Source organism: Lutjanus erythropterus, chromosome 6 (assembly GCF_056507025.1).
Source record: "Lutjanus erythropterus isolate fLutEry1 chromosome 6, fLutEry1.hap2, whole genome shotgun sequence".
Taxonomy (NCBI): Eukaryota; Metazoa; Chordata; class Actinopteri; order Lutjaniformes; family Lutjanidae; genus Lutjanus; species Lutjanus erythropterus.
Genome location: NC_139322.1, coordinates 1,288,430 through 1,301,392, shown reverse-complemented (window position 1 = coordinate 1,301,392; position 12,963 = coordinate 1,288,430). Strand labels below are relative to the sequence as shown.

At 40.2% G+C, this 12,963-nt stretch overlaps 1 protein-coding gene across 1 annotated transcript in view; it reads right to left on the bottom strand.

Moving 5' to 3' along the window:
- Positions 1 to 933: 933 nt before the first annotated feature.
- kcnd1 (potassium voltage-gated channel, Shal-related subfamily, member 1) overlaps positions 934 to 12,963 on the bottom strand; it is an 83,377-nt gene continuing 71,347 nt past the window's right edge. The window contains exons 5-9 of the mRNA XM_084720151.1: positions 9,328 to 9,490; positions 8,348 to 8,431; positions 4,375 to 4,470; positions 3,161 to 3,411; positions 934 to 1,945 (exon numbers count right to left, since the gene is read on the bottom strand). Coding sequence (XP_084576277.1) covers positions 1,738 to 1,945; positions 3,161 to 3,411; positions 4,375 to 4,470; positions 8,348 to 8,431; positions 9,328 to 9,490 — 802 coding nt within the window. The 3' untranslated portion in view covers positions 934 to 1,737. The remainder of the gene's footprint in view (positions 1,946 to 3,160; positions 3,412 to 4,374; positions 4,471 to 8,347; positions 8,432 to 9,327; positions 9,491 to 12,963) is intronic.

Sequence of the window (12,963 nt, the reverse complement as noted above, 5' to 3'; positions counted from 1 at the left end):
CAAAATGCAAATGTGTTAAAAACAAGCTTTTTGTTCTCGGAGTGCACGTCTTCAGGACAAACGTGATCTTAATGCTAAAGAGCTGTTGGCGTCGCGTTTCCTTTTCCCATTCAAATCTATTGCAGAATACTTGTTGTGTTCTCTCTCTCACTGAAAAGATCACATAACAAATGAATTTCTTAGTTGCTTTACATTATGTTCCCTGCAATAATTACTGTAGTTTTATAACACACACATTATTATTGTTATTATTATTATTCTGTTCATTTGATGCTATTTTCCTGCTTGTTGTAATGTTGCATATTTTGAAAAGTAAAAGGCTTTCGTTCCTAGTCTGGACGTCAGTGTCGCACTGACAAACACCTCTGAGCTACAGCCAGACCAGACCAGTCCACATCAGACCTGATTAATCCAGTCCAGAATCACTCGTTTAACCCTTTCCTCTCCGCAGTCCCGTTCAGAACACCAGTCTAAGTCCGTCGCTGCTCAGACCAGCTCGGTTTATCCCAGTTCAGCTCCATTAAGCTCAGCTCAGTTGTAGTTGTGTGAACAGTATTCAGGCTCAGCATAGATCAGTTAAACCCAGTTGTGTTCAGTTCATGTGTTAGATTCTTGTGTTTCAGCAGCGTCTGGATTTTCAGGTCCGTTCACCTCCTGCAACTGGATTCTGATAAAAGAGTTCTCGCTCTGGATGTTACTTTCCTTAAAATGTGACCTGAAGAAGCTCAGAGCCATGAAAAGATCATCCAGACAGACTCCATGTCACCTAAAAGTCATCTTGAAGACATCATGTTGGGGTTCAAACCTACAACCTTTACATTTCAAACGAAAGAGGTCCAACACAAAACTCAATGGAGCAACAATCAGGCTCAAAGATCCAGTCTGTCGCTGTGATGAAAAGAGGGAAGCCAACATACCAACCTGCACGTGTCATTTTTGAGTTGTATCTGACAGTCGTCACAACCAACATCCAAAGAATCAAAAACTTGGTTTGGTCAAGAGATCACCTCTTTGTCCAGTCACAGATGAGTTTGATGATCAACCAGCTGAGTCTAAATGATCCTCCAACGGTCGGCAGTCCTTCAAATTCACTGCAAAGACGAACATTTCAACTTCTCCTTCGAAGTAAGATCATTCAGTCTGTTCACGGCAGGTTTACACTGAAAAATAAAGACCACTGTCCTCTAGACGTCGTGTTTAGTGGGGACGCAAGACAGACCCAATGAAACAAACCTGTCGGTCGGTCTCTGGGTGCTGAGAGTCATTCTTTGGGAGTATTGGCATCTTTTTCCACCGTCGATCCAGGATGAACCCTCCCGAGGGTTTGTGCAATCAGATCCAAAAGGTCAAAACTGTGCAGGGAGGAAAGTGCATGTTGGGGTCTAAAATGCATGAGGGGGTGATTCTTAAGACTCAGGAAAGTCTTCAGGAGGTTGTCGTTCCTTTTTGAGGTCCTTGCCGTTAATTTTTGCTTGATTTCCCAGCTGTTCTCTGTTGTATCCGGGACGGTAAAAGCCATTTTGTCTCCGTTTCGGTTTCCACGTAATCCAGGAAGTGAAAGAAACCGGAGGAATTTAGAGTATCCGTCTGAGTAGTCTTTGCCCCCCAGATCTCAGCTAGCAGTGCCCTGGGTTCAGGATCGGAGGTTCAGAGGAAGTTCAGAGTTCTCGGGGAGGTTGGCTGGTGGGGCGGCGGGGTGGGTGTGAAGGGGGGGGAAGTCGTGGGCGTGGTCGGAGGTTATAAGGAGGAGATTTTGACAGTGTCCTGGGTGTAGGCGGTGGCCCGGGTGTTGCGCAGGATGCCAGGAATGGGGGCAGGCGATGGGGGGAGGCTCTCGTCAGGTGTGTTGGCGGGCGGCGTGGGGATGCTGATGATAGCGGCGGTGAAATCTTGTTCCCCGCAGTTCAGCTTCAGGTCACCTGTCTGGGCGTTCAGACTGGAACGACTGAGGAAAGACACAAAAACATTTTATTATTAAGAAGAAGAAGAACAACACAACCTCCACAAACTGGGTCAGTAGAAGATGTACTGTTTGTTCTACATGTTTTTTTTTTAAAAGAATAAAACTGTTATTTGATGACTGTCGTAATATGTATCAATGTTAACTAACAGACACAAATTACAGAACACAGAGCAAATGTTGGACGCCATCAGTGCAGCGTGATTGCAGACAAAGTCAATGGAAATATGTGAATGGGCATGAATAGATGAAAATTGTTCCAGGAATTAAAAATGTGCCAACTTGAGCAAATAATTTGTGCTTCCTGAGGCTTCGTGGACAGATAGATAGAAAAATGAGAGATACAGAAACAGACGGATGATTCCTGAGATCAGACCAAGTGTTCCCAGGCGTCTTATTATTTCACCTCTTCATCACATTAAATCAGCTGTTTTTGTGCTACTATCAACCAAAATGATGTTTTGTGATAGAATTTTACAGGAAGGTGATGAATTAAAGGAAAACAGTCAGTCTGCCTGTCAGTAGACTTGGGATCCTGTATAGCCTTACTGATCCAATATAAAAGAATTAAGGACTTTTCACACTCTCTCATTTTTTATTTTGTCATTTTCATTTTTTTCTTTTTCATTTTAAATTTCATTATTCAATAATTTAAACTAATTCAGTCAGGCAGCAGTTTATTATGAAAGTGATGTGATTACAGCTTCAGGCGGTTTTAAGAACGTTTCAAACTCTGAACTCACTACTTTAAAATTCAAGAGTTTTTCAGGATTTCCAGCACAGACCCTGCAATTTATGCAAAAGTCTGTGCACAAAATAATTTTAAAAGATCCTCAATTAAAAATAGAAAGTTGCTTAGTGAAAATCAGTCATGATTGTTGTTTTGGTGAGGATGAGTTTGGATTAGCTTTTCTGTTGGGTTGTTAAAAGACAGAATGTTAAACTTATTCTAGAAAAGGTACATTCACTAAATGTAAAGGTTCTAAGAATCTAATCCATCGTCCCTGACGCCTGGTATTTCTAGTAGTAAGTTCTAGTTAAAGTCTGTGGTAGTACCTCAGGGTTCTGTGTTTGGTCCACTGCTGTTCTCTGTTTCTATCTATATTTACTCTTGTGTAGTGGTTTATCTTTGGTCAGTTTATATGTTCGTCTGTAGTTATGTACATGTTTATGATGTCAGTACTGATTATTTTTCTTTACGTTTGTGGTGGTATGGACGTGGTCTTGATGTGCAGGGTGTCCAGCTCCTGGACGCTCCCTCGGCTGACGGACACCGTGGAGTTGGCGAGTCGCATGGCGGCTCTCCTCCTGGCCCGGCGTGGGCAGCAGCCGGTGGAGTTGTTCTGCGCCCCCTGCTGGCTGGACAGGGAGGTGCTGCGACTGGTCCTGTAGCCCACCGACTCGGTCATACACAGCTCGCTGTAGGTCATCTCGTTTGTGAACTCGTGGTTCTGTGAGGAGAGGAGGGAGATCGGACAAGTTGAATTAAAGACTGGAAGATTAGAGGATTTAAAGGTTTGGCTTCCCATATTTAAACAACTGCACTTAACTATATGAGGATAAAGGGATAGTTCAGTTCTTTTTCAAATATAGTCAACATGCCTCTAGTTTGGAGAAGCAGCAGGAGTACCAGTGGAGGAAGTTTATGTCCTGCTGTGGACAGAGTTAGCAGCAACATGTATTATAGACACCTAAAAAATCTGTATCAGTTTAAGTGTACAATATATTTAGAATATTTTCACCACTAGACAGACTTTTCTGATGGAAAACTGCACCTTTATAAGCCAAATAGTACACTTGGCAAAGCAACCAAACTCCATTGACAAAATCAGTGATTTTAGCTGACAGAACACAGGAGTTGTTGGTCTACTGCTGCCTCCATCTGTTAGTTTGTTTGTGTTATTGTGTGATTTTTGTGTCCAAAATAACTATTTTAAACATCAAAGTCACACAAAAGTACAAACTAACTAGAAGATGGAGGCAACAGTAGACCTGTGTTCTGTGAGATAAAATTACTGATTTTGTCAATGGAGTTTGGTGAGTTTGAAGAGAGTAATACTTGTCTAATACAACAGTGGTTTCCTGGCAGAAAGGTCTGTCTGACAGAAAGGTAAAACAGTGAAAATATTCTAAATATAGTGATATAGATTTTTTTTTGGTTCTCTTGCTGCTTCTCCAAACTGATCATCATGTACTGAAGGTTCACACACTGACTGTGGATAAGAACCTCATACAAACCTACTTCAAATAATCTGAACTGTCCCTTTAAGTTAAATTAAGTGAGACCTGGAGTTTATATTAAGACCGTGTGTAAAGATAAAGAAAAGCTGTGGGTATTTTTAAACTCCTCTTGTGTCTAAAAATGTAAAAGCAGATGGAATCTAAACTTCAGATGTGTGTGTGACGTGACTCACCGTCGTCTTCTCCAGACAGTGCAGCAGGTGGTGGTGTTGATGCTCGAACGCTGATCTGTTCTTCACACACAGAGCCGTGCTGTCACTGTCCCGGTCCTACACACACACACACACACACACACACACACACACACACACACACACACACACAAATACCAAAACACACATCAGTCTGCTGCACTAATGATATATTTTATTATTTATAAATAATAAAGTTGATCATTTCACACTTATTACTTTTTGTTGTGTTTCCACAGACGGTTTTTTCCCGCTGAGCTGCAGCAGAAGGAAAATAACACGAAAAGCTTGTAGCTTTGGAAGACGTCCACTGAATTTGTGATGAACTTTGGAACACATTTCATGCAGAATAAGACAAAGACTGTGGATTTTATCTCTTATTTCTGACATGACAGTTCATTATGACGGGATCTTTGAATGTTTGCACTGCAGGTTTCTACTGTTGCTGCAACTCAAAATGTTTAATCAATTAATTAATTAATTCTGTCACAATCTTGTCAACTGAAAAATAAATTCAATTAGGGATCAATCTGGCAAAAAATGTTCCACTAATTGATCAGTTGTTTGGTCCATAAAATGTCAGAAAATGTTGATCAATCATTTTACTGTTTAAACCAGAGATTTCGGGACATATCTGCTATATTTTGCAACTACAGCCACACAATCCTGCACTTTTTCAATGCACATAGGAATGAAAAGAAATGGCGCCACCTTCAGGACAAACTTTAAAAACATTTTTTTCATCAGATTCACACAGTCGGGAAAGTCTGGATTTGTTTCAAAGAAGCAGGAGTGAAAAATAAATATCTTATTTAAGGTTTGACTCTGATAAAAAAAAAAAAAATCCTTCCACGTTCAAACATCAGTAAAACTTTTACTTTTTAGGTTGAAGTGGAGGCCAGTAAACGCATCATCATCTTTAAGTCTCTCATTTTTAATCTGATCCCCTCCATCTCTATCTTTTTCTCCTCCACCAAACTAATCTCTCTTATTTTTCTTCTAAACTGCTTCATCTCTCTTCTTCCTCTCCGTCTTTATGTCTGATCTGATGTTTCACAACAGATAAACTTTCTGTATAATTTTAAAAATCTGTTTCTTATAATACACAAACAGGGATTCTGATCCTCCTCTCCCTCTTTTCTTCTTCATCCTCTTATTTTCTCCTCGTTTCATTTCTCTCCTCCTCCTCCTCCTCTTCACCCTCATTATGCACTCGTTAAATCCAACAGTCATCCCTCTTTGTTGCTCAGCGCTGGAGAGGGATTAAGACTCAACAATATCTCAGTGTGTGTGTGTGTGTGTGTGTGTGTGTGATCCACTCTCTACCTGCACTTTAAAGCCATTTTACTGATAAAACACTGAAACCAGTGAACGTTTCATCCTCTAGATGAAAAAAAAACAAACCCCAGAACGACTCAAAGTCGTGATGAAGCTGAAAGATGAAAATAAAATGAAGTTCCTCACATCAGACCTTCGGAGATGTTCAGAGTTCATCTGCACAAAATTATTTCAGGATACTGAAACAGGAAGGACCAGGGCCCCGATTCCCAGAGTCTCCTCAGCTCAGTTAAACCCTCTGACAGGTTTAGCTTTAGGAAGGCGGTCTGAGCCAGTCATCAGCTGTCCTTTAGTGATGCGCTCCGTTCATCCTGTCACAGTTTTAGCTTTATTAGACCAACATTATGCTTTTCTAATGGACGGTTACAGTGTAGTTCACATCCAGGCTAAACACACATTACATCACTTCTTAAAATAAACTTCATGAAAACTAAACGTCTCTGTGCAGGAATGTTGTCACTGACCTTTTGTTTGCATGAGAACAAAATCCTGACCTTTCAACATGTCTCAGACTGTCTCACATGTCCAGATTCATATTCTGTTTTATATTTTGTAGCCGTATTATTGGTCCTCTCATAAGGTCTCGTCTGGACTCTTAAACAGATGAAGCAGATGATCTGTAGTCATAGATTCCTTTGCTGTAGTATTAGATTGTGGTGAAATGATTATGGCAACACTTGTTATGTTAAAACATCATGTTTGAACCTTTACAAGTGATCGATGGATGTGTGCACCGCCACAAAAGACAGCTGACAGTTGATGATGTACCTCTGCAGCTCTTCCTTAAGGACTGAGAGAGAGTCTGGGAAACACTGGTAGAACGCTGAGGAACGCTGAGGAACGCTGAGGAACGCTGAGGAAGGTCGTGAAACATGAACTGCTATTTTATCTCCAGAAGAATGAAAAATATCAAAAAAACAGTGTGTGTATTATCTTCAGTAATCAGGTCATGATGTTGGGAAAGAGAAACATGCTTTAGAGATTTTCACATTTATTTCCATTAAACTGTAAATACAGCAGACGATATCTGCAAAACAGATGTTGATCAGAAATAATAAACCAAATGTTGACCTGATGATGGTGTTAGATGAGGATCAATAAAGTTTTTACAGGTCTGAACCACATTTCCCACAATCCATCACTGAGACGTTTCAGTCTGAACAAAATCTTCTGCTGATTAAAAACCTTTTTACGGGATCCTGAAACTTCAAACTGACTTCAAATTCGACACCTTGTGTCTTTGTTCTTTGTTTTTTTTTTTTCAAAGAGAACAGTTTATCTGTCCCATCCTGTCCGTCCGTCTCTCCATCTGTCCGTCCGTCCGTCTCTGTCTCTCTGTGCACTAATGGAGCTGCTGTGGTTCCATTGTTGTGTTGCCAAGTTGCTGTTGGGAAACGTTTCTGTGACGAACTCGTTATTGGTCGAGCTCCAAACTGCTGAGCCAGCAGCTCCTCATCTGTCTGTCTCTGTATCTGTCTCTCTGTCTGTCGCTCTGCCTGTCTCTGTATCTGTCTCTCTGTCTGTCTCTCTGTCTGAATCTGTCTGATTGTCAGTCACAGGTACAAATAATAGTCAGTATATATTTTTTTTGTTAAAATTGTCTTTTCCTGCGTGTCCTCCATCTCCTGCAGCAGACGGGACAGGTCAGGACAGAGATGAGAGGAGTCCCTGCTTCATGTCCTCACAGCTGGACATGATTTGGACCAATTATCTCAAATTCAGACTGATTTCCTGTTTGATAAATATGAGATCAGAAAATCCATCAATCCATCACCTCAGAGGACTTTACAGTCTGTTCAGTGTGACACTTCCTGTCCTGTAAACCCTCTGAAGAGTGAAAAAAAAAAAAAACTCACCTCAGAAACTTTAAGGAGTATTTATAGTTGTTCAGAATCACACTGAAAAACTAGATGCTCACATTAATTTATTGGAATAAGTAACTTATTGTTTTTTATTCTTAAAATTACTCAGTTCTGCCCTGAAAAAAGAAAAGTTGAGAAAACTCATAATTTGAAGGCAGTTGGCTTCACTAGATTTTCGAGTTTTGAATCAAACTCTAAAAACTTTGAGAAAGTTTTGAAACTTTGGATGTAAACTAAAAAATGTTTTAAAAGTTTTGCTGACCATAGTGTCAAATGGTTTGGCCACGCCCATTCCACAAAAGCCTCAGTGACTGCTTCACGGGCCGCCGGCGCCGGGGTGCAGGGACCCGTCCAGTGCTGCATACAGCTTTAATTTTGTTTAGTTTTTCCTTTTTCTGGTTCAGATGACAGCCTGCCAGAACTTCCTGTAACTGGCCTGAAGGTCTGAACCATCCCAAAAATTATTTTCACACTACAAACAAACTGAACCATCTTTCTATTTGATCTGGACTGAGACCGTCTCTGTCGGTTGGACCAGGGAAGGTTTCCCACCTTTTTAAATTTTGGTTTGGGTCAAAGTGTGAAGGATCATCTGTCTCTATCCTCACCTCTCTGTCTGAATCTGAATCTTTCTTTCTTCCACTTTCTCTTCTCTCCATCACTGTGAAGCTATCGACTGTCACTGTGTGTGTGTGTGTGTGTGTGTGCGTGTGTGTGTGTGTGTGTGTGTGTGTGTGTGTGTGTGTGTGTCTCACCCCGAGTGATCGGTCTTCTTTGTACTGGAGGAAGGCGTTGGCTGTTCCTTTCTTCGCCATGCGGATCCGAGCCAAACGCACTTTCTGTCGGACAGAAACACACAGGAAAACAGCACCGTCAGCACGTCTCTCACACACACACACACACACACACACACACACACACACACACACACACACACACACACACACACACACACACTCACTGTATGAGAGTGAGCATTAAGGTTAAAGTGAGGCCTGTCAGATTTCATCTGTTGTCTTTCTTTAAACTCGATGCCTCTGATGAAACAGCTTTCTCTCTAAAACTCAAGTTTAACATGAAATTTTAAGTTTTGCATCTTTAAAATGGAAACAGAAATATTTCATCCTCTTATTGGACGAGACAATCAGCTGAATGTATCAGCAGAACGTCTCTGCTCATTATAATGCTGTTTTCTCATGTTTGTCCTTTTGGTTTGTTGGTTTTGTGATTTGGATATTAAACATGACCATATTAAGATTTTATTGTGATTGTGATTAACTGTGCAGCCCTGTTTACAGGGTAGGGACATTTTCTGTATTTGCTTTGTTAGGAAACAAGAAAAAACTTCTTTGTGGCTAACAAGTTAAAAAAAAAACCAAATAATAAAGTAATAATGCTAAAATCTACAAAGGATTTCCTCAGAAAACTAATAAATTAAATATAAAAATATTTTTTTATCTGCCAACACAACAACAGTCTGAAACTACTGTGTCTTTTACTGAAAATATCATATTTCATTAAATTAAAAATATTGATATTGCACACTGAATGATAATTCAAGGTATTAAATAAAGTATTAAATATCAAATAGATAAACTTGTTTTGTTTGTTAACAGACAGATTTTTGTACATTAAATACTAACAGCTTTAACTGTGAGCCAAAAGTACCAAAAATCACAGCTGTAGTTTGTAATAAATGTGATATAACGATGTAATAAAGTCCTGAGGGTCCGACCTGCTGCGCTCTCATCTTGTCCGCTCTCTGGTTCTGGTGGTAGATTCGGCTGAAGTTGGACACGATGACGGGCACCGGCAGGGCGATCACCAGCACGCCGCTGAGGGAGCAGATGGAGCCGAAGATCTTCCCCGCGATGGTGTTGGGAACCATGTCACCGTACCTGCAGGACGGAAACAGTCACATCATCAGTCAACCTCTCAAACATCCACCCGTTCAGTTCTGATGGGATATGTGGTCCCACCGACGTGTTCTGGGTCGGGTCGGAGGAGTCCACACAGTCCGACGCTAAAGGAAGGCGGGGCGCCAAGTGGGACAGGAAGCGGCCTGATCAGATGTCCAGAGACATGACATGAAGCATCACTGGTCTGTCTGAGGACGCAAATTCCTTCTAATCCAGAATGTGACCCATGGAAGTTCATTCATTCATTCATTCATTCATTCATTCATTCATTCATTCCAGCCGTCCATTCAAGGACGACCCTTCAGTCTGAAGTCTGAAGCTACAGACGGAGCTCATGGAAGAAAAAAACTGATCCAAAATACAAACATGAATTGATTCAAATGTCTAAATTTATCCAACAGGTTCTACTCTAACTTCATCCTGTCATCAGCAGCTGCATCAAACTCTCATTTACTGTTTGTCTCATTCATTTCAGCTCAATTCTCAAATTATATTTTTCAAAATATTAAGTTCAGTTCTCAGAACTCAGTTTAGTTTCTGGTTCACAACAAACTAATTTCTCATTAATTCAAGGTAATTGCACGTTTTGGCTCATGTGTGCAAAAGAGTCATTACAGATGTTAATATAATCACCTGCCCAAACTCAGTTCTTCACCTCTTGAATGAAACAAATAAATTCACTATAGAAACTGGACGAGGACAGGCTGAAGTGTGTGTATCATTTTTCTGTGTACCACAGATAGAAATCTGACCTTTACTTGCTGATGAAATCTGAGTGTGAAAACAACATTCAGCTGGATAAACCTGACACTGAAAAATACAGTCCAGAAAAACAAGAACAAAACACACACAGAGACTGAACATGCAGGGTCGACTGTCTCGTTCTGCTGCCACTGGACAAATGTTCTGAAGCATGAATTCAGTGTTCTGGGTGAGTAACAACATTTTGCAAACATGCAACAGAGTTTTAACGTCTGATAAAACAGTCATGTTGACTGCAGCTCAAGTCACAAATATGTTTAAAACAAATGAGTCAAAAATATTCAGAAAAACTGTAAAAGTTTCCCAGTTAAATGTCAGCTTGTTTATGGTTTATTTAATTATTAAAACAATATTCTGTGTAAAACAACATTTATTTTATATTTCAGAAGAAGATAGATAGATAGATAGATAGATAGATAGATAGATAGATAGATAGATAGATAGATAGATAGATAGATAGATAGATAGATAGATAGATAGATAGATAGATAGAAAATGCTAATCTCTGTGAAGATGCTGTACAAGATATTACTGTCTCATAGCACACACACACACACACACACACACACACACACACACACACACACACACACACACACACACACACACACACACACACACAGGTTTTTGGTTGTTGGCTCACGCGGCCTTCACCTTTCATTGTACAGAGCCATAAATCACAGGTAGTGAGACGAGGAAGAGGAGGAGGAGGAGGAGATTAGAGAGCGGGCAGGAGGCCAGGACGGTTTGTGTGATTCTGTTCAGACACACAGAGGAGAGAAAAACGCTTCACACTGATCTACATATTACTGAACACAAACCAGACAACTCACCGTCTAACTGTGACGGTTCATTTTGTGATGAGGACTTTTTGTTTTCTCCAGATAATTTTATTTTTATTTAAAAAAATAAAAATAAAAAAATAAAAATAAAAATAATTGCAGGCGCAGCAGCTCTCTGTGTCCGTAGTTTTAACTCTCCTTCTGATTAAATGTCAGGATTACTTTTCCACTTTCCTCGAACGACGTCCGTCTCCGCTGTGGAATTAAAGTCTTTATATTCAAATATGCAAATGATTTCAGGCCGTACAGTAAATCAGATATCCAGGTAATGAGCTGCAGCTCTGTGCTCGTGTACCTGCTGCGGTGGATTATGTCGGAGTCCTTCAGAGAATAAGGCCACGACCTCGTCTGCCGTGTTAAAGCTCGTATCTGAGAGCTAATTCTCTTTTTTTAAAAGCTAATTTCAAAGTTGCACACCGTCGCCCTGTGAACACGTGTTTCATCTTCAATCTGCAGTCAAATAAAGCCAGACGTTACAGTTGATACTGTAGTTCTTCTTCTCCAAAAATAAGTTCTCATTTTAAACCTTTGCATACATTTATAAACATTATGCATGAAATTTTATACATTTATTTATAGGGGTTATTCTGTCTGATCCAAATCCTCCATAACCTCACTTTACATTTTATATTTACATTTATATTCTGAATAAAATCACAGAAAGTGTTATTTTGCAAACGAACCATCCTAAATTTGACCCTGTGCATCATCAGTAAAACTCCAGAAACGTTAAAGGCCAGAGAAATGAATGCAAACCACCAGTGACATGACATAATATACTGACTATAAGACCGATAATGAAGAATGAATTAACCAAGGATTATGTTTATTACTTTCTCTTTTAACAAGTAATTGTTTGGTCTATAAAATAAAAGAAAATAATTAAAATATGTCGATCCCAGGTCCTCAGAGTCTGAGGAGAGAACCCAAGATCTTAGAAAACAACAAATATTCATATCTGAGAGGCTGGAAACAGAACATGTGGCTGTTTTTTCTTAAAAGAATTACTTACAATGATCAATCGTTATCAAAACTTAATTCTTGCTTTTCAATTATTAACTAATTGCAGACAGACAGCTCCTTTAGAAATCAAAGATGAAAATGACTGCGCTGTATTTTTGACATTTTTTATTTGCAAAAAACTCTAATCAGCTGCCAGGATTTTATTGTGAAAGCCTCCGACAGAACCTCTGACCCCACATCCTGCTAAACAACAGAACGTCACTGTTTGATCTGACAGTGAAACTGATGACATGAAGACAAAACTATCTGATGGTAAACACCAAATACATCATCAAAGGCCAAATGAGAAATTTGGAAGAAGTTTGGCGGCAGCTGTCAGTGACTTTGGGTTGTAGGATTTATACTAACATTTGCGGGCGGGTGCGGATTTAACTTGGAGGTAGATGCGGATAACGGGTCAGGTCTGGTACTCAGCTTTGCGGGTGCAGTTTTGCAAAACTGGACCTGTGCTGGACTCTTTGCACGCCCATCTGCAAACCAATCAGGACCTCAGTATGTCACGTAGAGTTCTTCAGTGTGCATATCTGCAACATGAAACCAGAACTAACAGATTAAAATGCAACACAAACATCACTGTTGGTTTCAACCCTCAGCTGTGAAAAGGCCTGTAGTTTAAACTGACTGTAATTCCCATCCTGAGAGAGTGTATCCTGACAGTAATCTGCTGAATGAGTGTGTTTGGATCTGTGGGAGCTCAGAGTCAGTCTCCGTGTGATGACAGCACTCAGGTCAGTTTTACTGGACCTCCAGCGTCCTCAGCAGGGAGCGATATTGGCAGCTGGGAGCCGATCAATGCAGATAACAGAGAGGGCAGAGTGGAGCAGA